Source organism: Pongo abelii, chromosome 9 (assembly GCF_028885655.2).
Source record: "Pongo abelii isolate AG06213 chromosome 9, NHGRI_mPonAbe1-v2.0_pri, whole genome shotgun sequence".
In the NCBI taxonomy this organism is placed as follows: domain Eukaryota; kingdom Metazoa; phylum Chordata; class Mammalia; order Primates; family Hominidae; genus Pongo; species Pongo abelii.
Window position 1 is genome coordinate 20,751,266 of NC_071994.2, and position 22,640 is coordinate 20,773,905.

The 22,640-nt window shown below is 62.8% G+C and overlaps 3 protein-coding genes across 18 annotated transcripts in view; 1 reads left to right on the forward strand and 2 right to left on the reverse strand.

Moving 5' to 3' along the window:
- Nucleotides 1-1,037: 1,037 nt before the first annotated feature.
- CHRM4 (cholinergic receptor muscarinic 4) lies at nucleotides 1,038-9,389 on the forward strand. Its single transcript, XM_002821824.5, has 2 exons — nucleotides 1,038-1,329; nucleotides 6,286-9,389. The coding sequence occupies exon 2, from the start codon at nucleotides 6,315-6,317 to the stop codon at nucleotides 7,752-7,754; it is 1,440 nt and encodes a 479-aa protein (XP_002821870.1). The 5' UTR covers nucleotides 1,038-1,329; nucleotides 6,286-6,314; the 3' UTR covers nucleotides 7,755-9,389.
- MDK (midkine) lies at nucleotides 9,071-12,287 on the reverse strand. 4 transcript variants are annotated; one of them, XM_024254825.3, is made up of 5 exons: nucleotides 11,682-12,287; nucleotides 10,732-10,808; nucleotides 10,404-10,571; nucleotides 10,122-10,283; nucleotides 9,071-9,411 (listed from the first exon to the last, which is right to left on the reverse strand). In XM_024254825.3, the coding sequence occupies exons 1-5, from the start codon at nucleotides 11,951-11,953 to the stop codon at nucleotides 9,386-9,388; spliced, it is 705 nt and encodes a 234-aa protein (XP_024110593.1). In that variant the 5' UTR covers nucleotides 11,954-12,287; the 3' UTR covers nucleotides 9,071-9,385. The 4 variants fall into 4 exon arrangements, with proteins under 4 accessions (XP_024110593.1, XP_024110596.1, XP_024110594.1 ...); XM_024254828.3 differs by lacking the exon at nucleotides 11,682-12,287 and adding an exon at nucleotides 11,577-11,623; XM_024254826.3 differs by lacking the exon at nucleotides 11,682-12,287 and adding an exon at nucleotides 11,107-11,229.
- A 22-nt stretch (nucleotides 12,288-12,309) lies between these two features.
- DGKZ (diacylglycerol kinase zeta) overlaps nucleotides 12,310-22,640 on the reverse strand; it is a 47,408-nt gene continuing 37,077 nt past the window's right edge. For all 13 annotated transcript variants that reach the window (XM_054524391.2, XM_054524390.2, XM_024254819.3 and 10 more), the window contains 25 exons: nucleotides 21,424-21,495; nucleotides 21,205-21,321; nucleotides 21,033-21,104; nucleotides 20,638-20,733; nucleotides 20,298-20,380; nucleotides 20,131-20,191; nucleotides 19,924-20,037; nucleotides 19,707-19,847; nucleotides 18,622-18,700; nucleotides 18,403-18,458; nucleotides 18,191-18,253; nucleotides 18,018-18,091; nucleotides 17,811-17,922; nucleotides 17,225-17,424; nucleotides 16,907-17,007; nucleotides 16,713-16,792; nucleotides 16,461-16,530; nucleotides 16,294-16,334; nucleotides 15,646-15,785; nucleotides 14,630-14,661; nucleotides 14,359-14,402; nucleotides 13,749-13,869; nucleotides 13,624-13,657; nucleotides 13,292-13,391; nucleotides 12,310-13,031 (listed from right to left, as the gene is read on the reverse strand). In XM_054524391.2, the coding sequence (XP_054380366.1) occupies nucleotides 12,915-13,031; nucleotides 13,292-13,391; nucleotides 13,624-13,657; nucleotides 13,749-13,869; nucleotides 14,359-14,402; nucleotides 14,630-14,661; nucleotides 15,646-15,785; nucleotides 16,294-16,334; nucleotides 16,461-16,530; nucleotides 16,713-16,792; nucleotides 16,907-17,007; nucleotides 17,225-17,424; nucleotides 17,811-17,922; nucleotides 18,018-18,091; nucleotides 18,191-18,253; nucleotides 18,403-18,458; nucleotides 18,622-18,700; nucleotides 19,707-19,847; nucleotides 19,924-20,037; nucleotides 20,131-20,191; nucleotides 20,298-20,380; nucleotides 20,638-20,733; nucleotides 21,033-21,104; nucleotides 21,205-21,321; nucleotides 21,424-21,495 (2,220 nt within the window). In that variant the 3' untranslated portion in view covers nucleotides 12,310-12,914. The remainder of the gene's footprint in view (nucleotides 13,032-13,291; nucleotides 13,392-13,623; nucleotides 13,658-13,748; nucleotides 13,870-14,358; nucleotides 14,403-14,629; nucleotides 14,662-15,645; nucleotides 15,786-16,293; nucleotides 16,335-16,460; nucleotides 16,531-16,712; nucleotides 16,793-16,906; nucleotides 17,008-17,224; nucleotides 17,425-17,810; nucleotides 17,923-18,017; nucleotides 18,092-18,190; nucleotides 18,254-18,402; nucleotides 18,459-18,621; nucleotides 18,701-19,706; nucleotides 19,848-19,923; nucleotides 20,038-20,130; nucleotides 20,192-20,297; nucleotides 20,381-20,637; nucleotides 20,734-21,032; nucleotides 21,105-21,204; nucleotides 21,322-21,423; nucleotides 21,496-22,640) is intronic.

The window sequence follows — 22,640 nt, forward strand, 5'->3', positions numbered from 1 at the left end:
CAGGCCTCGGTCCTGGGCGCAGTGGGGAGCGTCCGACCCCGGCGGTCCCCCGGAAGGGCGCTCTCGGAGGGAGACAAGCGCTGGAGCGGGATCAGGCAGGCGAGGCTGCTGGACCAGGGCGCGGGGAGCTCTCCGAGGTGCTGAAGCCGCCCCAATGTCCGCCCAGCCTGGGCGAGGCCCCGAGTCCTGAGGCTACGGCCCGTGCGGTTCCCAGCGACCTCTGAGATTGGCTGCCCGCTCTCCCGGATCTTGTCCCGGGCTCCGGCCCCGGCGACCTTGGGCAACCGACTGTCCCTCACAGGCGGCGGTGAACTCGCGGTCCAGGCTGCGGCTGGACTGGCGGCGCGTCCCATCCTGGGGCTGGGAGAGCAGGGGCGCGCCCCTTCCCCGGCCCGGAACGCCGAGCAGGGAGCCAAGCGGGTGCGGGCGAGTGGTCAGCGGTGGGCTCTTTTCTCCCCGGCCGAACCTCTCCAGTCCACCCGCTCCTGCGCTTCCCCAGGCCCCGACGGCGCCCCTCCTAGCGAGCGGCCCGGCCGGCACGCAGCGGCGCGGCTGGAGCTCCCGGCCCTCGACCCCGACGGATCCCTGGCGGCGCAGCCCGCCCCACCCACCCGCAGCCTCCCGCTGGGGTCAGACTCCCGCGCCTCGCGGCCAAACCGCGAGCGGGGCAACGCAGGGCGCTGAGGTCCCGGAGAGGCGCGAAAATAGCTCAGGGTCCCGGGAGTATGGTCAGGGCGGAGGCGGGAGCGCGGCCGGACCCGGCTGCCAGCTCCTTCCCCAGCCCGCGAGGGGGCGCCGCGTCCCCATGACAACGCGGACACCCCCACCCCCCGGAGGGCAGCGCCCCCTGCTCCCCTGCGTCGCTGGCCGTGGGCGGCGCCCTCTGTGCCCAGGCGGGGAGCTGCCGGCCCGCCCCCGAGAGGGGCGCGGGCCGCCGGGGTCTCCGACGCCTCGGGTGTTGACCCCCGCGCGTCGCCGCCGGGTGACCGGCCCGGGGCGGGCGGCGCGGCCCCGCCACGATTGGCTGCTTCCTCGTGACATCACGCGGCTCGGGGAAAAGTGCGAGCGTGAGCGCGAGTCGGAGCCACAGCGCCGGGAGCTGCGGGCGGAGCAGGGGCCGCCCCTCAACACCCCGTCCCCGCCCCCGGGCCTCGGCCCGGCCGCCCGCCCCGCCGGCCCGCGGGGCCGCGCGTCCGTCCCGCCGTCTGTCTGGCGCGAGGGGAGCTGGGCAGAGGCGGCGGGTAAGTGGCTCCGCGGCGGCGTGGGGGCGGGGGGCTCGCCGGGAAGAGCAGGAAGCAGGTCCCCGGGACGCTCTGAGGCTCCCCAGAGGTGGGTTCGACTGGGACAGGGCGCCAGACCCCCTCCGGGGCGAGCGCGGTGCCGGGAGCGGCAGTGGGCCGGGGCTGGGGGACCCCGCTGGAAGCAAGGCCGGGGGCTCTCGGAGGCTTCTCCAGGTGCGCCCGGGTGCGCCCGTGGGAAGGGGTGGGCATCCAGGATGTCGGGGGCGGGGGACTGCCCGCCCACAGACCCCACGGAGCCAGGGGCAGCCGTCGGGGGTGGGACCCGGTACTCCAGCCCTCCCACTGGCGGCTCTGCAGGGCGCCGGGCGCTGAAGCCCCAAAGAGCCCTTTTCCCGCCGTCTCCCCGCCCTCCCTCTCCCTCCACCCCTTTGCCCCCACGCTGCCAGCCCACTCCGTCCCCTGGAGTCCTCCATCTACGACCTTGAGCCCCGACGGAAAACACCCCTACCCTCCCCGACATCCCTCCCCCGCTCCGGTACTACCCCCCGTTGCTGCCCAGCCTACGAGCCGGGGTCCTCCAGCTCCAGGCCCCCTCCTCCGGCCCCGCAACGGAAGTGTTGGGCACAATGTCGGTGCCAAATCTTCGCCTCTCCCTCCCTTGGACTCTGGAGTCTCCTCTCCCGCCCCAGGGACAGATCCAGGGGCCACAGCCTTCCCAGAGCCATGGAGTGAATGCCCAAGAACCGAAGACCTACACCCCAAACCACCCCACGGGCGTGCGGAGCACCCCCTCCGGTGTCGCCCGGGGAAGAAGGGTGTCGAGGACTCGGGAAAGCACAGTGCCCACGCCCAGAGGCTGCAGGAACTGCGTGCTAGGGGCTTGGAGGGAGGGCGGGGCACCCGAGAGCCAGGGCTCCTTCGACCACGGCGGAGACATGGAGGAGCCTCCAGATGGCCTAGGAAAACCCGGCCCTCGAGGCCCGCCCGACCCTAGCGTGAGAAACTGGGTCCCCACTTTGGTCACAGGGGCTAGACAGTGCCTCTGGGGTAGGGTGCAGGGTGAGGAGAGAAGGAGGACAAGAGTCTTGCACTCGCCTGACCCGAGCTCCGTCCGGGCCTCCGCCTTGTGGGTGCACTGCCGGTGCCCTCTCGCCGCGAGAATGGGCAGCTTTTGGCAATAACGCCTCTTAGGGGAGTTATTAGAGCTGAGCGTGCCTGGTGTCTCTCAAGGCCGGGTTGGGCGACTCTCGCAGAGGCCCCTCGACAGATGTCAGTCAGAGGCTGGGACTCTGCCACATCTTTAAGGACTTGGACACCTCTGGGCACCGGGCTAAGACGGCGTCCCAAAGTTAGGTGGCCCGTCGCACGCATCCCCTAGTAGTCTGGCCTCCTCGCCCACACAACCCTTCACCCACAGGCCAGGTGCAATCGCGATGCAGGCTCCTGGCCCGACCCCTCTCCGCGCTCAGGCGGACAGCTAAGGTCTGGCTGAATCTCCGGCAGGGGTGTTTGGAATGTGACCGGTCACCCACTCTCGGCCCTGCATTTGCTTGTGCATGCAAGTCCACAGGTGTAGAGGCACCCGAACCGTGTGCATCCTCCCGGCCACAGCACCCTAGGCACGCACACGCATGCACATGCACGTGTCCACACGGCGCGGCATGCTCACGCGCTCTCACGGGCGCACTGGTATCCAGGCGTGGCCGTGCGCACACACACGCACATGCAGACAGCTACTAGCGTCTACTCGCGCTCCCCCGTAGGCACACACAAACAGAACTCGCACTCGCGCTCCCGCCCACACGTTCCTCGCAGGGTGCCGGGTGGAATCCGGGCTCCCTCAACTTTCCCACCCGAGAACCCCGCGCGGAGCCGAGGGCAGCTCTGGGGCGGCGTCCCACGGGGCCTGGCGGAGGGGACCCCACGTCTCTTCCCCGGGAGGCTCTGCCTGAGGGCTCCTCTGGGTTCGCAGTCGCATTGGAGTTGGGGGCGGTGGCCAACGGCGGCCGCACGGTCTAGGTCCGGAGCGGGCACCAGGGACCGACATTGCCATCTAGCGGTGCGCACAGCCCCGGCGGCGGCGGCTCTCTCCCCAGATGCCAGGCGTATCTGGATTCCAGGGAAAGGCGCCAGAGGGGGTCGGAATGTCTGCGGGTGACCCCGAGGTGTCCAAAACGACGACAGCTGGGGCGGGGCGGAGTCGGGGAGACCCTGAGCCTCGCCCTGTCAGCACCTGGCAGCTCCCTCACGCGGGCCAAGAGCAGGACTTAATCACCGGCCATCCAGTGGTCCCGGCTCAGCCCAGCCGCCAGGATCTGGGAGAAGACAAGACATCGCTTGTCTTCTGGGAAAGCTAAGTCGAGAAGCCAGCGGGAATGTGAGGGGACCCTACCCAAGCCTCACCTGGACAGTCCCTCAGTTGTGTGGTTTTCGGGTCGAGGGGAGCGGAGGCAGGAGGTCAACTCTGAGCAGTAGCACCTTGGACTTAAGAAGGAGCTTCCCGGGTTCTCCTGCCCCCACCCCTACTTCCTAACCTGGTGACTTTGGGCCAGTTGATTAACATTATCCTCGTCTATAAGAGGATATTTACATCTGTAAGATGAGGACACTAATAATATCTGCCTTTTCAGGCTGTTGTAAGGATTAAACCAGATAATCTATATTAAAAGCTCAGAGGGGTTCCTGACGCACAGTTAACACTCAATAAACAAGAGCTATTATGTTTTCACATTCTGCACTTCTAGCCCCGTTTGTTATCATCCTGCTGGCCTGTATCCTGCCCTGGGAGGCTGAAGTGAGTTTCCTTGGGGCTGGCTGACTGATTACTCCTGCCTGCCCTGTCCCCTCCTGCACGTGAGTGACTGGGGGAGGGCAGCCTCCCGGTGCTGGAGGGGACAGCTCAGAGAGTGACACCTGAGCTTCTATTTCAGAGGCTCTCAGAGCCAAATGGGGTTGTCAGGGACCCCAAAAGAGGGCAGTATCTGGTCTTTGCCCTTGACTCGTTGTGTGACCTTGGGGGTGACAACACTTGCTCTCAGCCTCTCCTCCTACGAACCAAGGATTTAGAACAGGAGAACTTGAACCATCAGGCTAGGAGGCTGGGTCTGTATCTGCGATGGCGGAATAGAAGGGGTGGGGTCAGACTTGGGGCAGTTACCCTGGCCCTTGGCCCCAGCCTGCAGTGCATTTTTGTGTTTATGTATAGAGATCAAGTTTAGGTGCTAATCCCTATAGCTGCTGGGGAGGATCTCCCAGGACAGGATCCTCTCTATTCTGCAAATGAGAAAGAGGCGCAGGAAGGGGCAGTGGATTGTCTCAGGCCACAGAGCCGGAGCCCAGGCTGCGGGTTAGTGCTCCTTCCTCCACAGCCGGCTGCGCGCCCTCTCTTCCTCTCACACACAGACGCACAGAACTGCGTATCCGACCATGCCTGCTGGGCTGGCGTGGCTGTGATGGGCCCGCGTGCGTCTGTGGAGCGGTGTGTGTGTTGGCGGGTGTGAAGGAGGCTGGGCTGAGCGGCTGCCCTGGCACTCAGAGCTGGCGTGGGCCTCCCTCACATGGAGGGAAGAGGAAGAGGGGGAGGAGAGCTAAGAGGAGCCTGGTGGGAGGGAGGCCAGGCTCAGGGAAGGGCCTGTGGTGGGGACTCCAGCTAGGGCGCCGCCCGGTGTGGGGAGTGGACTGCGGAGGGAAGAGGCGGCCCTGGCAGCCCTTCTCTTCCCTCTGGGACAATCCTTTCACCTCATGGGTCCCCAGTTGGGCCTCAGGGTTCTCTGATAACCTAGTGACCCCTGCACTGCCTCCCTCCCAGCAGCATGCCCTGTGGCTGGAGCTGAGGACTCCTTGAAGGGGATGTGACAGTGGCAAGTACCTCCCGAAGCCCCTTCTGCAGGGACTCTCCTCCTCTCTGGGGTGCCCAGCTCCATGCGCTGCCTCTGGTCCCCTGCAAAGCTTTCTGGCTCCTGGAGCTCTTTGGCCTCCCTCAGCCAGAGCTCTTAGTTACGGGACTGCCTTCCTCTCACCACCTCACCCCGCACTTATCCCCACCAGCAACGTAATGCAAGAAGCTGTGAAACCTTGGTCAGGCTTTTAACATCTCCGTGCCTCAGTTTCCCCATCTGTAAGTAGTAGAGAAAAAATGGTATCTACCTCATAGGTTTGTTATGAGGATGAAATGAGTTAACACTATAAAAAGTGTTGCCAGGCATGGTGGCGCCTGGAGTCCCAGCTACTCAGGAGGTGAGAGGATGGCTTGAGCTCAAGAGTTCTAGACCAGCCTGGACAACATACCAAGACCCTGTCTCTACAAATAAATAGATAAATAAATAAACACTTTTTTTAAGTGTCAAAAGTGCTTGGCACTTAGTAGACCATCAGTGTTAGGTGCTCATACATACCCCTATTATTGCCTTTGTCCCAGTGCCTTCTACAGGGGTTGGAGAGCAGGTGTTAAGAAATGACCGAGTGGGTAAATGGATGAACAGAACACCTCCCTCCAGAGCCCACATGCTGGTGGGCCTCTGGGACCACTCTCCTCCTCCTCTTGCTTCCCTGAGCTCCCCCAGCACCGGCCTCTGTCCAGGCCTTGCGCTGCCTCCAGGCCTTTGCTGTGCCTACTGCCCCTGGCAGGGCCACTCTCCACAGCTCCTCCTGTGGCTGGCTCCTCATCACCCAGATGACCTGGTGGGTGAGGCCTTCCCTGATCACCTAGCAAGGAGTCATGCCTGTCCTGCCTTCTGACTCACTCTCTCGTCACCCTGCCTTTTTTTTCTTTTGTGGCTCACGTGTTTGCATGTCTCCCCCCATGAGGCAGGGGGCCATGTGTGTCTTATTCACTTCTGTAGCCACAGCACCCTGAGCAATGCTTGGCACATAGTAGGTGCTCAATTAATGTTGAATGAATGGGCAAATGCGGCATGGCAGGACAGAGTTCTCTCAAGACATTCTGCCAGAGAATGTCCCTCTGTCACCTTGACGCCAGTGTACCTCCAGATGACTCCCCCATTCCCTCCTGTAGTTCATGCTTTTCTCTCCCCTTCCTCCCCAGACACGGCCTACCCACCCCTGGCAACCAACATGGCCAACTTCACACCTGTCAATGGCAGCTCGGGCAATCAGTCCGTGCGCCTGGTCACGTCATCATCCCACAATCGCTATGAGACGGTGGAAATGGTCTTCATTGCCACAGTGACAGGCTCCCTGAGCCTGGTGACTGTCGTGGGCAACATCCTGGTGATGCTGTCCATCAAGGTTAACAGGCAGCTGCAGACAGTCAACAACTACTTCCTCTTCAGCCTGGCGTGTGCTGATCTCATCATAGGCGCCTTCTCCATGAACCTGTACACCGTGTACATCATCAAGGGCTACTGGCCCCTAGGTGCCGTGGTCTGCGACCTGTGGCTGGCCCTGGACTACGTGGTGAGCAATGCCTCCGTCATGAACCTTCTCATCATCAGCTTTGACCGCTACTTCTGCGTCACCAAGCCCCTCACCTACCCTGCCCGGCGCACCACCAAGATGGCAGGCCTCATGATTGCCGCTGCCTGGGTACTGTCCTTCGTGCTCTGGGCGCCTGCCATCTTGTTCTGGCAGTTTGTGGTGGGCAAGCGGACGGTGCCCGACAACCAGTGCTTCATCCAGTTCCTGTCCAACCCAGCAGTGACCTTTGGCACAGCCATTGCTGCCTTCTACCTGCCTGTGGTCATCATGACGGTGCTGTACATCCACATCTCCCTGGCCAGTCGCAGCCGAGTCCACAAGCACCGGCCCGAGGGCCCAAAGGAGAAGAAAGCCAAGACGCTGGCCTTCCTCAAGAGCCCACTAATGAAGCAGAGCATCAAGAAGCCCCCGCCCGGGGAGGCCGCCCGGGAGGAGCTGCGCAATGGCAAGCTGGAGGAGGCCCCCCCTCCGGCGCTGCCACCACCACCGCGCCCCGTGGCTGATAAGGACACTTCCAATGAGTCCAGCTCAGGCAGTGCCACCCAGAACACCAAGGAACGCCCAGCCACAGAGCTGTCCACCACAGAGGCCACCACGCCCGCCATGCCCGCCCCTCCCCTGCAGCCGCGGGCCCTCAACCCAGCCTCCAAATGGTCCAAGATCCAGATTGTGACGAAGCAGACAGGCAACGAGTGTGTAACAGCCATTGAGATTGTGCCTGCCACGCCGGCTGGCATGCGCCCTGCGGCCAACGTGGCCCGCAAGTTCGCCAGCATCGCTCGCAACCAGGTGCGCAAGAAGCGGCAGATGGCGGCCCGGGAGCGCAAAGTGACACGAACGATCTTTGCCATTCTGCTAGCTTTCATCCTCACCTGGACGCCCTACAATGTCATGGTCCTGGTGAACACCTTCTGCCAGAGCTGCATCCCTGACACGGTGTGGTCCATTGGCTACTGGCTCTGCTACGTCAACAGCACCATCAACCCTGCCTGCTATGCTCTGTGCAACGCCACCTTTAAAAAGACCTTCCGGCACCTGCTGCTGTGCCAGTATCGGAACATCGGCACTGCCAGGTAGGCAGGCAGGAGTGCCCTAGGAGGTGCTGGTGTTGCGTGCGTGTGCTGGGGGACCACACGGCTCACCTGCTGTGGGGAAGAGTTGCAGGCACCATTCCGTGTTCACGTTTGCTGAGGAGGAAGCTCAGAAGAGGCTCTGTGGCTGCATTCAGAGACCGGATCTCTGCTCAGGCTGAGGAGGCTCACCCCAGGGAGTGTCTGAACTGGGGCCGCCTGGCCCACCTCTGTGGCCCTGCTTCGGCGAGCTGCGGGGCACTGGCCTGGGTAGACACCTGCCCCACTGTGACCAACCATCAGCAGTGCTGGAAGAATGGACATCTGGATGGGGGCTGAAGCCCAGGGCCCCCTCAGGAAGAACAAAGGGGCCAGTGCTTGGAAAAGGAGGCTTGGGAAGGGAGTAGAAGGGTGGGGTCCCCCATTCTGCTGTAATAGGTGCTTTCTGCCCCCCTGCACCCCGCATGTAGGCTCAGCCCCCTCTCCCCAAATCCCACTCCAGGGGCAGAAATCTCTGGCTGCAGCTACTTAGCCAGGTTCTGGGTGGGTATGATGGAGGCCAGGTCCCCCCAACCCCAGCAGCACTGCCCTTGTCACATTAAGATGGGGCAGCTGGGAGGTCAGGGGTTCTGTCTCAGGAACTGAGGTCTGGCCTCTTGCAATCCCAGGCTGAGCCGTGAATGGTCCACTTATTCAGAAGACAGCCCCCTGCGGCCCCAGCCTTAGAAGGCTATCCCAGGTCACACATCGAGTCAGGGTGAGGCGGTGGTGGGTGGCATTCCCATCTGCCCTCTTCAAACCTCTCACCCCCTGGCTTCTGCAGGGTGGAGGCCTGGGTCACGCAGGCAAGAGGAAAGGGGTCAACCTGGTGGCTCACTTGGGCTTCCGTGACAGTGGGAAGGGGGGAGGCGGGCAGTGAGGTAGGCACACAGCCCCCGCATCTGCTCTCCCCCATGGGTAGAACTTTCCTGATTGGCTATGGGTTGTATCAAAAGACCTTTGACTGGGTGAGGCTGAGATGGGAGTGGTGGTTCCAGTGAGTCAGTCAGGTTCCCTTCCCCAGCCCTGGTCCCTGGGGGAGATGAGGACCGAAAAGGCTTAGGCGACTTGATGGGGGGCACCCTTTCAGGGGCCCTGGAAGAAATGTTTGTAATTGTTCTGCTTTTTCCATGAGCTCTGGAGAGCACCCACCACCAAGCCCCTAAGTCTCCTGAAACCCACCAGTCCGTACAGCCTGGTCTTTCTCCCCACCTTCCCACTCCCAAACACATTTCCACAGCAAACTCCTTGGGAAGGGGCTTTTATATATTAAAAAAGAAAAGCTTTTATTGGGGGGGAAAAAAAGTCAGTTTATTTGATTTGTTTCTTAGTAATGGAATTGTGGGGAAGAACAAAAGCGGGCTCTGGGACTCACATTGCTTTGGGGGAGGCTCAAGCTTCCCAGAATCCCTTGTCCCTCCCCACTTTGGGCACTTAGGGGTGGGGCTGGGGAGTGAGAGGGACAAGGCAGGGCATGATTGATTAAAGCTAACGAGCAGACAGAAGGCACTGGTGGGTCATATCTCGGGCCTGGGAGAGGGAGGGCGTGGGCCAGGCCCCATGTGACACCAGGGGCTCCTTGGCATCCAGGCTTGGCGTTTAGTCCTTTCCCTTCCCTTTCTTGGCTGTAAAACAAGAAAGAAATATTAATACCATATCAGCAGTTAGGCTGACCCATTGCAGACTGCCGGCTCCACAAACACCCGGGTATCAGGGAAGAAGATTCTGCCCCCTAGTGGTTTCCAATCGGCTGACCCGGAAGCAGGGGGATGGGGCAGCCATTGTGATGTGGACATCGGACACCCCCAGCTTCCTATTTCCACTTGGGATCAGAAAACCTTCAAGTTTCCAGTCCCGGTCCTGGTCACGACAGCCCTGGGCAGCCTCAGTCTCCTCACCCGAGAAGCCGGCAGATTCACCCCTGCCCTGTTGGCCTCGCTGGGCTGAGTCAGGAGTGAGCTGAGAGGCCCAGGGTGGGCCTTGACCTCCTCCCAACACTAGAAAGGGCAGAGCTGACCAAATGCTGCCCGTGGCTGGAGAGCTGACAAAGGCAAGCCGTTCCAGGACACTCTCCCTGGGTCCTAAGCCAGATGCTCCAATGAAGTAGTTTGAGTTGGTCCCTATTTGGGCCAGGGAGGATTTATGTCCCCAGCATCACCTGCGGCCTCTCTTGTAGTGCCCATCTTCAGACTTTTCCAGGCAGGGAAGCCAAGTGAGGCGATGTCAGGAAGCCACTGGCCAGGACTCAAAACTTAAGGTTTAACTTGGAATGGTCCCCTCACAGGTGAGGGGGCAGCCCCCCGCGACAGCCCCACCCCCTTCTCCTTTCGCTGACCTTTGGCCTTTGCTTTGGTCTTGGGGGTGCAGGGCTTGGTGACGCGGATGGTCTCCTGGCACTGAGCATTGTAGCGCGCCTTCTTCAGGGTGCCTTGGCGGACTTTGGTGCCTGTGCCCCCATCACACGCACCCCAGTTCTCAAACTTATACTTGCAGTCGGCTGGCGAGAGAGCGGCCCAGGTCAGCGCTGCGCGGCCCGCGGCCCCCCCTCCAAGGGTCTGCCCAGGCTTTGGCGAGGCTCTGCCCCCCTCTCCCACCCTCTGACTGCGCCCCGCCTCACCTCCAAACTCCTTCTTCCAGTTGCAAGGTACCCTGCACCGGATGCGCTGAGTCTGGGCCCCGCAGGTGCCCTCGCGGAAACCCACGCCGCAATCCTTGCTGCTGGGGGTGCAGGGCCCCCAGGCCCACTCAGCGCACTCGCTCCCCGGGCCGCCCTTCTTCACCTTATCTACAACGCGCGAGGAACAGAGTTCAGGACTGGGGCACGGGGAGACTCTCTCGGGGGCCGCCTTCCTGGGGTTCCAGGCTAGGAACCCAGGCGGCCCAGCCCAGAAGTGGCGGGGCCTCGCCTGCCCGTCCCCAGCCCTCCTTCGATCATCCCCCATCACCTTTCTTTTTGGCCACCGCGGAGGTGAGCGCCAGCAGGGCGAGGAAGGTGAGGAGGAGGAAGCCTCGGTGCTGCATCCTGGGGGGAGAGCGCGAGTCTGAGTCCCTGGCCCGTCCCCTTCCCCACCGGGGGCCGCGTGCAGGGCCCTCCCACCCCCGCGTGCTCCACTTTCCAGGCCCCAAGTCGGGCTGCTAGGGTGGCGGCGGTGGGAAGACTTGGGGAGGCCCCTCGCCGCGAGCCCGGACGCACCGCCAAGAGGCGACTCCCCGGGGGACGCCTCGAGCCCAGAACGCAGCTCAGACCCCCACCCCCGCCTCCAACCCCCAGCCCCCAGATCGGCCGCGGCCGGGCGGACCAGCGGCCGCCGCGCGCTCACTCGCTCGCTGCCCGCGCTGCTTCGCTCCCTCCCGCGCCGGGCCCGTCCCGCTCCGGCCGCCGCGGCCCCTTTTGTCTCCAGAACCGGTCTGAGCCGGTCACATGGGCCCCCGCCCCCTCTCCCCACCCCCCCAGGGAAGGACCCGCCCCGCCCCCTCCCCTCAAACCCGCACCGCCCCCGACCCCGGCGTCCCCGCCCCCGCTCCAGCCCGCGCCCCCCGCGCTTCTACTCCGGCGTCCGTGTCCCCGGTCCCGCGCCCTCGCCTCTCCCCGCCGGTGCCCTCTGCGCTGCGACGGCGGCCTCTCCCGGCCCCATCTTCCGAGCGGTGGTCGCCCGACCCCGGGCCCCGTCCCGCCCGCGCACACCGGCCCCCGGCCCACTCCTTGCGCCGCCGCCCGCTGCCCCCATCCCGGGTGGTCCTCTGCCGTACGCCAGGGCCCGGGCCGTTCTCAGGCCCCAGCTTCTCTTGCCTGCCGCGGAGCCCCGGCGCCTGTATAACCCGCCGGGCCCGCTCCCCTCCACGGCCAGCTCAGCCCTGGCGCCCTGCTGGCTGCTGGGGAGGGGGCGCGGCCCACCTGGGGCCGTTTCCGCGGGTGGGCAGGAAGGCGCTCTGCTGTGCTGGGGGGAGTCTGGGACCCAGTCCCCCAGAGAAAGCCACGGGTGCGGTCGCCCAGTGCCTTTCCGGGAGCACAGGCTTGAGGGACTGCGAGTGGGGGTCCTGGGGGAGGAGCCCGCAGGCCTGGATTTGGTGAAACTTGGCGCTGACAGGAGCCGTCTGAGAAGTTCCAGACCTGGCCACAGCGGCGGCTGCAAGTGCCCACCCCCTCTGACCCTGGGCCTGTGGCATTGCCTCGCCCGGTTCCCCCAAACCGGGAGAGCCCCCGAGGCCTGGGGGAGGGGCTTGCTCAAGGCCACAGGGCAAATGGGCTACAGAACCCGGGCTCGCCCCCGCCCCACCCCTCTTTCACTTTCATTGTTGTTCTCCGCGGGAAGCGGGAAGCCGGAGGGATCGGCCCCGCCCCCGGCCCCGACGAGCGCGGCCGCCAGGCAGAGGTCAGGAACCGGGTAGGCCCTGGGACCAACCACCAAACGGGAGCCGGGGCCCCAGGAAGGTGCTGTCGACAGCGTCCAGTCTCCCACCCCGAGGACAACCCCGCAGCCCCCGCGTTTGTTAGACCTCCCCCGCAAAAGAAGAAAAGCAGAAAAGAAAAAAGATCCACTTTACTGAGTCACACCCAGCTGTAAACATGTCACCGTGAGAGTCCCGCCCCCCACCCCCAGGCCGCACAGTCCGCGATGAAATGACGGGGGAGCGGGGAGGGTCGCCGGAGCGGGTGCCAAGCAAGGCAGGGCGGGCAAGTGCAGCAGGCGCTGAGTTTCCGGGAGGAAGCCCGGGGGAGGTGGGGTGGGGCAGGAGCGGGGGCTGGGGACCCGGCCGAAGACCAGGGGGCCCAGGAAGCCTCTTCCCGAAGGCCTCCTCCTCTCCAGCCCCTCCACTCCTGGGAGGGCATCTGCTGCGGCCAGGGAGCGCCCTGCCCCAGAACCCCCCGCGAAGGCATATCCAACCCAGCCGTGTCCTGTTCCCTGTGAGCCTCCGGGTCGGGCGGGGGCCTCAGGGGGACAGGTGAGGCCCCCAGCTCCTGAGTCCAGCCCTAGGTCTGGGCGGCTCCTTAGGGGGCGGCACGGGGCTCTTTCCCTGGGGCCTAGGTCCCCCCGTGGCCGTCCCACTGGAATGTGGCAGTGAGGTGGGCAAGGAAGGCGCTCGTCCCCTGGCCACATTGTCCCTCCTGCTGCCCGTGGGCGGCCCGCTACACAGCCGTCTCCTGGTCCTCCCGCTGGATCATCTGGTAGTGCTGCCGGTTCTCCAGGTAGGCGGCCAGCTCGGTGTCCTGAGCCTTCTCAGCCCGCTGCCGGGGAGTGTCGCCCTGGAGGAGGGCGGGGCTGCGATCAGCAGGGGCCAGAGGCAGGCCTAACCCCTAGCAGGCTGAGAGGCAGGGGCTCTACCTCCCTGTGGCCTGGTCAGGGAGGGAGGCCTCTGCCCACCAGCTCCTCCCCCTATGGCTCAGGTTTCCCAGGGTCTGGACTGTGTCTTCCCAGGGACAGCCCCCAGCCCCAGCTCCCCTCTAGGACCTTGGGAAAGGTTTGGTTGGTGCCCTCGTGGGCTCCCTGCCTGCCGTCTGCTCACCTGCTGGTCTGTCTTCATGAGCGAGGCCCCGGCCTCCACGATGTAGTGGCAGATGGTGCGCTGGCCCAGGGCTGCTGCCTGGTGCAAACAGGTCTCCCCGCTGGGGGAGCAGGGGCTGGCTGTGTACCCCATCCCATCCCCTGATCCACCCATCTGTCTCCAAAGGGCCATGAGAAAGGGCAGGAAGTTTGGGGCTCTGGGGCAATAGGGGTGGCCCAGGGGATGACATATGTGGCCAGGAAGTTTATGGGCTCTGACCTGACAAAATGGGAGGGGTGGGGAAAAGGGTGGTTTCGGGGGTGACCAGGGTTCTGCACTGCCCAGATACTTACTTTTCCTCCACCGCATCAAGGATCTCTGGAGGGGCTGGAGAAGGGGAGAGGGTGGTCAGAGAGGCCTGGCAGCCCCTCCGTCTCCCACCTCGGCCCCAGGCCCTGGGCTCCATCGCCCGGCTCACCGTGGTCCAGCAGGTAGCGGACCACATCCTTGCTGCCAGTGCTGACTGCGTGGTGCAGGAGCGTGCGGCTCTGCTCGTCTCGGTGCATGAGGTCGCCCCCAGCTCGGTGCAGCTCCTGGAGCTGAGAGCAGGAGGCATGGCAGGGCTGGACCTCCTGGAGCCACCCCTCCTTCCCCGAGCTCACACGCTGGCCCACAGCTGGGTACACCAGCACAGGCCTGAAACGAGTGCGCTCACACATCTTACTCCCGAGTTGCCTCTGTGGGTCTCTCTGGAGCACCAGAGGAGGGGCCTCTCACCCCACAGCCTGTGGGGCTCTCTGGCAGCACTGGTGACCAAGCCCTGGAGCAGTGCTTCCTCTGACCTGCTCCTTTCTAAGCACCAGGGACAGGTGGACTGAGCTAGGAAGCCCCTACTAGGAGCCATCTATTGTGGCCTAGACAGAGATACGGCAAAGTGGAATGGGACGATCACTGGAGATCCCACAGAGGGCCAGACGATGACAGATGACAGCACCTGAGCAGGTCAGCTCTTGGCCCAACCCAGAGGCCTCGCTCCCCAGGGCCCGAGGGAACTGCTGGGGGAAGGAACTGGAGCCTGGAGCTAGTACCTTACAGAAGTCGTTCCTCTTAGCAGCCTCAATCAGCTCTTCACCTGCACGGAATACCTGCCCGTTACTCTGCAGTCGGAGGCCTGGGCTTGGGTTGGTGCCTCAGTGGACAGGACTGTGCTGGCCGGGCATGTGTGCCCAGGGCTCGGTTGGTGCGTGAAGCTCAAAGGCTGTGTTTGTGTAAGGCTGTGTCTGGGCCCTATCCCCACCCCACTGAGCCTCCTGCCCCCAACCAGGCAGAAAGGAGGGGCCCCAGAGGGAGAGGCCTCACCTTGAGGGGGTGCAGCATCCCCTTGCAGTGACCTGCAACAGAGCATGATGTGCTGTGACCGGCTACGGCACAGGCCAGCTGGTCGCCCTCCCCAGCCCCAACTGGGGACGTCTTCATCCTTTCCACAGTTTATTGAGTGCCTGCTACACACCAAGCACTATTCCAGGTACTGGGGATACAGCAGGGAAATGAGACAGAGGAAGGCCTTGCCCTCACAGAGCTTACATTCTAGTTCAGGGATGCAAACAAGTCAAATAAATAAGGAGTTCGAGAGCAGAAGTGCTCTGAAGAATTCAGAACAGGTGGTGTGGCACCCCTGCAGAGGGGGTCCTGGGAGTGATCTCTCCAAGGAGGAAACAGCCAAGCTGAGATTCGAAGGGGATGGGGATGGGGGAGCTCCAGAAAGATGGGGGAAGAGTTGGAGGCAGCGACGACAGAAGTCTAGTGGTGGCAAACACCTGACGCCTCAAAGAACCAAGAGAAGAGAGTGGGCCAGGACCGTGGAGGTGAACTCAGGGAGGGGGCTGGGAGCCCAGTGCAATGACGGGGGGCCTGGGGAGAATCCACGTCCAAAGGGCTGCTGAGAAAGAAGCTTCTAGGTTGGGGAGTGGCCTGGTATGCTCTGCATTTTTAGTTGACCGTGGTATGGAGATGGGGGTGCGAGGGCACGAATGGCCACAGGGATACAAGAGCTGGGGGCCAGGGCGTGGCAGCTGGGAAGGGCTGGTGGCAGTAGGGGTGGGGAGGAGTGCTCAGGTGGTGGGGCAGGGGGCTGCCAGGACTGGCTGAAGGATGAGGTTCAGAGGAGGAAGAAGTCAGGAAGGGAACCCGGGTGGACATGAGGCTGCTTCCCCAGGGAACCGCAGGGCTGAAGGCCGTTAGGTGGGCTTTGGCCAGGTTCAGGTTGATACCATTTAGTTAACTGGTGGAGGGGCTGGAAGCAGGGATTCAGAAGTCATCGGCTTACAGGTGGGGCTGAAAGCCAGGGGCTGGAGGGACGGGACACCAGGACTCACCGGGGCGTGGGTGAGCAGGGTGAGGTGGGGAGAGGGGAAGTGGGGGTTGGGAGGTCAGGCCGGGCCGATGCCCCCAGCAGCTCAGGGTCCAGGATATAAATCTCATCCTGTGCGATCTCAGTCACATAGTTGAGGTGCTCCTGTGGGGGGAGGTCAGGGCGGGAGGTCAGGGCACCTGACGGTGGGGGCCGAGGGGCAGCAAGGCTGGTAGACCTGGAGAAGCCTCTGCCACGAGCACAAACACCGAAAGGAGGTGGCCAGGCAAGGGGCCCTGCCTGTCCCTCTCCCACTCCTTCCCATTCCTGACGCCTCCTCCGACTGCCCAGACTTTACCAGGTGAGCTGGTGCCTGGCCAGAGTGCCTTTGCTTCTATGTCTCCCTGGATGGCTCTGGGCTTCCAGGCCCTCCTACCCACCCAGCAAGCCTTTGGTAAGTACCCAGCTGCCTTTCCGGCGGGCACCACCCTATACTCTCCAGTGTGGAGGGCAGGGCCGCACCCTGTCCGTGCACACAGACAAGTGTAAAAGCCCTCAGAGGCATGAGGACAGAGGTGAGCCCATCGGGGGAGCTAACAGGGAAGGCGTCCCAGGAAAGGCGACCCTGGGGCCCAGAAGCAGCTGTGGCTGGAGCAGGCCTGCAATTGCTCACCTGGGCTCGGTCGATCCTGTAGAAGCGGCTGGCAGTGGTGGCTGTGGGAGACAGGGCAGCTGAGGATCAGGGAGTGCCATGTCCAGGCCCAGGTCCTCTGCTGCCCCCACCTGGGATCCCCCAGGGAGGGGACAGGAAACAGCCTGGCACCCTGGGAGTAGACTCACCGTCCAGGAAGCACCACTTGGGGGACAGTTTCTGGCATGTCGGGGACTTGGCTCCAGCACCATCGGGCTCCTGTTGAGAGAAGCAAAGGCCAGGCTGGGATAGAGTGGGGGCCAGGGAGGGAAGGGAACTTGGAGTAGGGGGAACCAGCACTGAGGAGGCTCCGCAGGGCGAGCTGGCTGCGGGAGGAAGAGGCCTGGCCTCACTTCCCGCCACCCTCTGAGTGGGCACCTGGGGAAGCCCCCACCCCTTACCTGCTGGAGTCTCTCGATGTGGGCGCGGCAGAGCTCTAGGTCACTGTCTCCTGGGACCACCACAGTGCCCAGCGGCACGGCTGGAGAACAGAGCACCTGTCAGCAGCTGGCTGCACCCCACAGCCCTGCCCAAGGGGGCCCCAGCTGCCTCAGCCCCTCCTGGCCACCCTGCCAGGCCGCCCCACCGCACTCACAGGCCTCCTTGAGCTGCTCCTTGTCGTAGTGCAGGGCCTCATAGTCGTGCATGCTGACGCGACTCACTTGGATGCGCAGCTGCTCTGGCACCGGCTGCTGGCTGTCGGGCAGGGCCGGCAAGCGGGCTCAGGAAGGGCCCTGCCTCGGTGCCACCCTCGGCTTGGCACCAAACCACGTGCCGAGAGAAGGTCCCGCCCCACTCCCAACACCCCTGGGGCAGAAGGACAGTCAGCCCCTTTTATGGATGGGGAAATCAAGGCCCAGAGAGGGCAGGGTCTGGCCTTGGCACCCAGGGCACGTGGCAGGGTGGGACGTACTCGCTGTGCAGGGGGGCGGCGCTCCGCCGCTTGGCCTTCTGCACCATGGTGGCCTGGTTGCGCAGGGCGATGCGGATGCGTGAGGCTGCAAGCTTGCAGGGCTCGCCATCCACCTGCACCGGGATGGCCTTGGATGTGGTGAGCACCACCTCGCGACACTGCGTCAGCCGCTCGCCGTGTCCGCCCACCTGCAGCGCGGCCTGTGGGCACAGGAAGCTCGCGTCAGATGGCACCAGGGCTGGGGGCAGGGGGGTCCCAGACTCTGCTCCTTCTGAAGCAGAAACTCTGGCCAGAGAACAAAGGTGAGAGTGACCCCTGGCCAGAGGGCAGAGGGAAGGCCGAGATCCCAGGTAGGAAAGGGAGGGGACAGAGGCAATGAGGGTGACTCTCCAGTTAGAGTGGGGAGTGAAGGTATCCCAAGGCATAGCAAGGAGACGGGGTAGGCGCTGCTGTCAAGCCAGAGGAATGAGACAAAGAAGGGAGGTGAGGGTGAACTAGGCCGCCATGGCCCATGGAGGCGAGTATGGGTGACCCCTTCCACCTTTGGGCTGTGCTCCCAGGCACCATGGGCCCAGCGCCTACTCACCAAGGACGTCATGGTGAAGCCAATGACCTCGAGGTAGCCGTCGTCGTGCCGCTGGGGCTCAAAGTCGTGGTGCTCCCCAGGGTGGCCCCAGGGCATGGTGCCTGCACAGTACCTGCATGGATGGGCGATGACATGGGCCTTAAAACATAGTCTCTGCAGGACAAGGACAGCAGGGGCCCCCCCGAGCCCCGGGAGCCCCTTCCTCACCTGGGGATGTTCAGGAAAACAACACACTGGGGTTTCAGGTCCTGGATCTTGGGAGTCAAGTCCGTTCCATCACACTGGAGGCGGGCGGGGAGGGTGTTGAGGTGCATGTACCAGGTGGCCTCCGCCTCCCTCCCTTCCGGCCTGCCCACCCACGGCAGCCTGGCCCCACTCACCACCACTCGGATGTGCTTGGCCAGGTCCTTGGAGCTGCCCATCAGGAAGTCGGAGAAAGCTGTCTGTGGGAGACAGAGGGCGTCACCATCTGCTGACAGAGATCTTTCCTCACCAGCACCCGGCAGGGCTCCTGGGGCCTGGTGGACACAGGTGGGCAGGGGCACGGGTGGCAGAAGAAGTGGGCACAGGCGGGGGTGCAGACCCCACTCACCCCGGCGTAGAACATCTTATTCCGAAAGCGGCTGTTGAATTTCTCTGGGTTGGCCTCTGGGTGGAGACAAGCAGTGGGGGCCAGTGAGTCACCCCAGCCTGCCCAGGTGGGGTTGGGGGAGGGCTGGGATGGATGCCTTCACTGGCGGGAGCAGGGTCTGACCCTCCTGGGGACGCTCCTGTGCCCACCCTGCCCTGGCCTCAGTGGGAGGCTGCCAACCTCGAGACTCGTGGAACTCCAGGGTGACGTGGGCGTCAAAGCCCAGGCTGAAGTAGTTGTTGAAGACATCCAGGGGCAACTGGAAAAAGGTCAAGGGACCAAAATGAGGGCTGGGCCTCACAGATGTCCCCGCTCCAGGGGCCTTGTGTGGCCGAGCCAGCTCAGCCCATCTGTTCACAGGCTTTCCCTGGTCAGCAGCGTCCGCTAGGGCTCAGCCCAGCTCACCCGCCGTCAGGCGCAGCCCTGCTCTGCCTGGTGGCTCCTGGGGGATTTCCCTGCGTGCCCGCGGCATCTCTTCCCTGTCAGCTCCCCTAACACTTCTTCCTGACGTGCCATATGGAGCACGACAGCGGGGCTTGGTTTTGCTCACTGCTTAGAGAAGTGCCTGGCAGGTAGCAGGCGCTCAGCGCATGTCTGTGGAATAAAGCAGCATCTTCTGACCAGGCGTGGTGGCTCACGCCTGTAATCCCAGCGCTTTGGGAGGCCAAGGCAGATGGATCACCTGAGGTCAGGAGTTCAAAACCAGCCTGACCAACATGGTGAGACCCCATCTCTACTAAAAATACAAAAATTAGCTGGGTGTGGTGGCGGGTGCCTGTAGTCCCAGCTACTCAGGAGGCTGATGCACGAGAATAGCTTGAGCCTGGGAGGCAGAGGTTGCAGTGAGCCAAGACTGTGCCATTGTACTCTAGCCTGGGTGACAGTGAGACTCTGTCTCAAAAAAAAAAAAAAAAAGCAAACAAAAACAAAAATTAGCCAGGTGGTGGCACCTGCCTATAATCCCAGCTACTCGGGAGGCTGAGGCAGGAGAATCGGTTGAACCTGGGAGGCGGAGGTTGCAGTGAGCTGAGATTGCGCCACTGCACTCCAGCCTGGGTGACAGAGCGAGACTCAGTCTCAAAAAAAAAAAACAAAAACAAAAAACAGCATCTTGTGAGGCAAGTACTATTATTCCCATCGTACAAGGAAGAAGTGGAAGTTGGAGAAATGAAGAGACACGCCCAAGGTCCCAGAACCAGCAAGTGGAAAAGTGGGATCCAGTCCCCAGTCGCCCGCCCTGCACCACCCCACCCTGTCCAACTTACCCGGTCGGTGGCGCCTTCGTCTCGGTCCTCAGGCCCTGCCTCGGGGTTGGGCTCGGCATGGAGGTCCCAGCGGTCCAGCTGTACCACGTTCCCCTCCTCCACGTGGGAGAGGATCTTGGACACAGGCTCATCGGTGTAGCCCTGGGGGAGCAGGCAGGGACTGAGCCCTCTGTGGCTGGAGAGGCCCCAGCTGCACCCCCCTCCTATGGGTGCTTACCCCACCCCAGTTGAGGGTTCGGGCCAAGTCGTTGCCAGTACCCAGGGGCAGGATGGCAACAGGGGGTGGCGGCTTCAGGCGTAGCTGGTCCAGGGTGGAGAGGATCCAGCCCACCTGGGGGAGGGAGAACAGAGGCAAGTCAGGCCCACAGGGACGCCAGCTTCAGGCCCAGCCCTGGTGCTCGGCTGGCCCATGCGGGGAGCTCACCGTGCCGTCGCCCCCGCACGCCAGGATCCGCAGGTTGTGCACTTTGCGGTACATCTCCAGCCTGGGCTCATGGGAAGATGGCAGTGGGGTCAGGGGATGTGTGCTGTACCCCAGGAGTGAGGCAAGTTCCCCCCCATGTCCCCCACAAAACCTTGGCAAGTACTTACGCCTCCTTGGGCCCTCCCTGGCTCAGGTCGAAGACTTGTCGGGGATTGAGATACCAGAGAAAAGACTGGATGATCTTTGCACCCTGGATGGGATGGGGAGCCGAGAGACAGTCACGCAGTGGTGGGACGAAGTGGGAGAAGCACAGGGAGAGGCGTGTGACTGTGGGAACCAGGGCCAATAAGGGGTGACGGGTGGAGAAAGGACAGGATTTTCTCAGGATCCCTGGGAAAGAGGGATTGGGGTAGAAGCCAGAAACGGGCTCTGGGAACAGCTGCTGGCAGACAGGCTGGACCCCAACCCCCGCCTAAGCTCTCAGCTGAGAGGCAAGGCCACGTTTACCTGGTTGCCCCCACTCTTGGGGTTCACAAACACCAGCAGGGGCTTCATGAGGGGGGAGGGGGTGGGCCTGATGATGAAGGGTCTCCAGCGGCCCTCCTGGGAGACAAGGTGAGAGGCTGTAAGCTCCTTCCTGTCCAGGACGCCCTACCATCATCCTTAGCAGGCCCCCTGGGTGACTTTGTCCCCCCTTTGTACCATCATGTACCATCTCTGGGCCAGATCTTACCAGGCCACAGAGCAGAAACTGGCATCTAATGCTGCCTTCCTCAGAGGCCCCAGAGCCCACACAGACCCCCACCAGCTAGCAGCATTAGCTGGGGGTGGAAGTTCTGTAGCCTGAGCAACAGACCCCTCTCTCCTGCTCCCCTGCAGCCTCTGCCCAGCCTGGGGCTGACCTCAGGCCCTTTCTTGCTGGACTTCCTCTTGAAAGATGCCCTCTTCTTCTTCTTGCTTGCTTTCAGAGTATTCTGCAAGGGAAGCAGGGGCATTGGTGACGAGGTGGGCAGGCTGGGGTAGCTGGCAGACCCCAAGTGCGTAGGGGGCATCAAGGGTGCAGGCAGTACTCACCTGGGGCCTCCGGGCGCGGAGGATCCAGGTGGGCGGGATGACCACGGCTGCATGGACCCCCAGCGAGCACGGCTCCTCGATCTGCTGCAGCATGAAGCAGGACACCTTGCTGTGGTACTGAGGAGAGCGAGGGGCCGGGCTCAGTGGGACCGTGTTCGGACTCGGGGACCCAAACCCAGCAGTGCAGGGCCTGGCCCTGGGGGCGGGGGCACCACTCACCGCCTGCTTGCACCACGAGCAGCTGATGGCCACAATCTCCTTGCTGTGGAAGGTGAACTTCTGCTGGAATCCCTGAGGGTAGACAGGATGGATGGGCACCAGGGCAGGCCTGGAGCAGCAGACCCAGCCCCTCTCCTGGTGCCAGCCTCTCTCCACCCAAAGACAGGGCCTCGCTATGTTGCCTAGGCTGGTCTCAAACTCCTGGGCTTAAGCAATCTGCCTCAGCCTCCCAAGTAACTGGGAACAACAGGCATGTGCCACCATGCCCAGCTTTAAACACATTTTTTGTTTTTGTTGGGAGATGGAGTCTCGCTCTTGTTGCCCAGGCTGGAGTGCAGTGGCGCGATCTTGGCTCACTGCAACCTCCACCTTCCAGGTTCAAGCGATTCTCTTGTCTCAGCCTCCTGAGTGGCCGGGATTACAGGCGCCCACCACTATGCCCAGCTAATTTTTTGTATTTTTAGTAGAGACAGGGTTTCATCATGTTAGCCAGGCTGGTCTCGAACTCCTGACCTCAGGTGATCCACCCGCCTCAGCCTCCCAAAGTGGTGGGATTACAGGCGTGAGCCACCACACCCAGTCTGAACACATTTTTTAAAATAAAAAATATATATATATAAGATAAACCTGAAGAGCAGGGTGGCTTAGCCAGGGCCCCCTGACTCCCTGAAGTTACCTGCGCGGCACCGCATGCATACCCGTTCTGCCACACTGCAGGCTAACTCCTGCCTCACTCGGATTTTCCCTCCTTCCTACCCCCGAGGCCTGACCAGACCCCCACGTGCTGTTAAAGAAATTTACTCCCGCTTCCGAGTACCTGTCACATTCATTCCCTGTTCATCACACAGGCTGTTACGAAAGGCCTGCAGCGGGCCAGGCACTGAGAATCAGTGAAGCAAGCCTCTCCATCTTTGAGAGCCTGCACTTACTGAGGGAGGCGGGCAAGAAGCAAACAAGAAAGTGAACCAAACAACTGTGGACTGGGTCAGGCGGTCGCCTGGAAAGCCCGGCTTCAAGCCACACTGTCCTCAGGAGGGTGGGAAACCGCTGCCCAGCTTGGTGCTCGGCACACAAGTATCCACGGAGTCACCGAATGAGTAAGTCTATATGATTCTCCAAAGGGCCACTTGCAGCTTCAAAGCAGGCCACGTGTGCCACATGGGAAGAAAACTTTCCTCCCTGCTCTCCTACTAAGCCCAGAGACCAAGAGCAGGCCA

Coding starts and splice junctions, on each gene's coding strand:
- CHRM4 (XM_002821824.5), top strand. CDS start 6,315: ATGGCCAACTTCACACCTGTCAATGGCAGCTCGGGCAATCAGTCCGTG.
- MDK (XM_024254825.3), bottom strand. CDS start 11,953: ATGCCACAGGCCCAGGGTCAGAGGGGGTGGGCACTTGCAGCCGCCGCT. Junction 10,572..10,731: donor CGCGGTGGCCAAAAAGAAAG/GTGATGGGGGAT, acceptor CGCGCGTTGTAG/ATAAGGTGAAGAAGGGCGGC. Junction 9,412..10,121: donor GACCAAAGCAAAGGCCAAAG/GTCAGCGAAAGG, acceptor CTTGTTTTACAG/CCAAGAAAGGGAAGGGAAAG.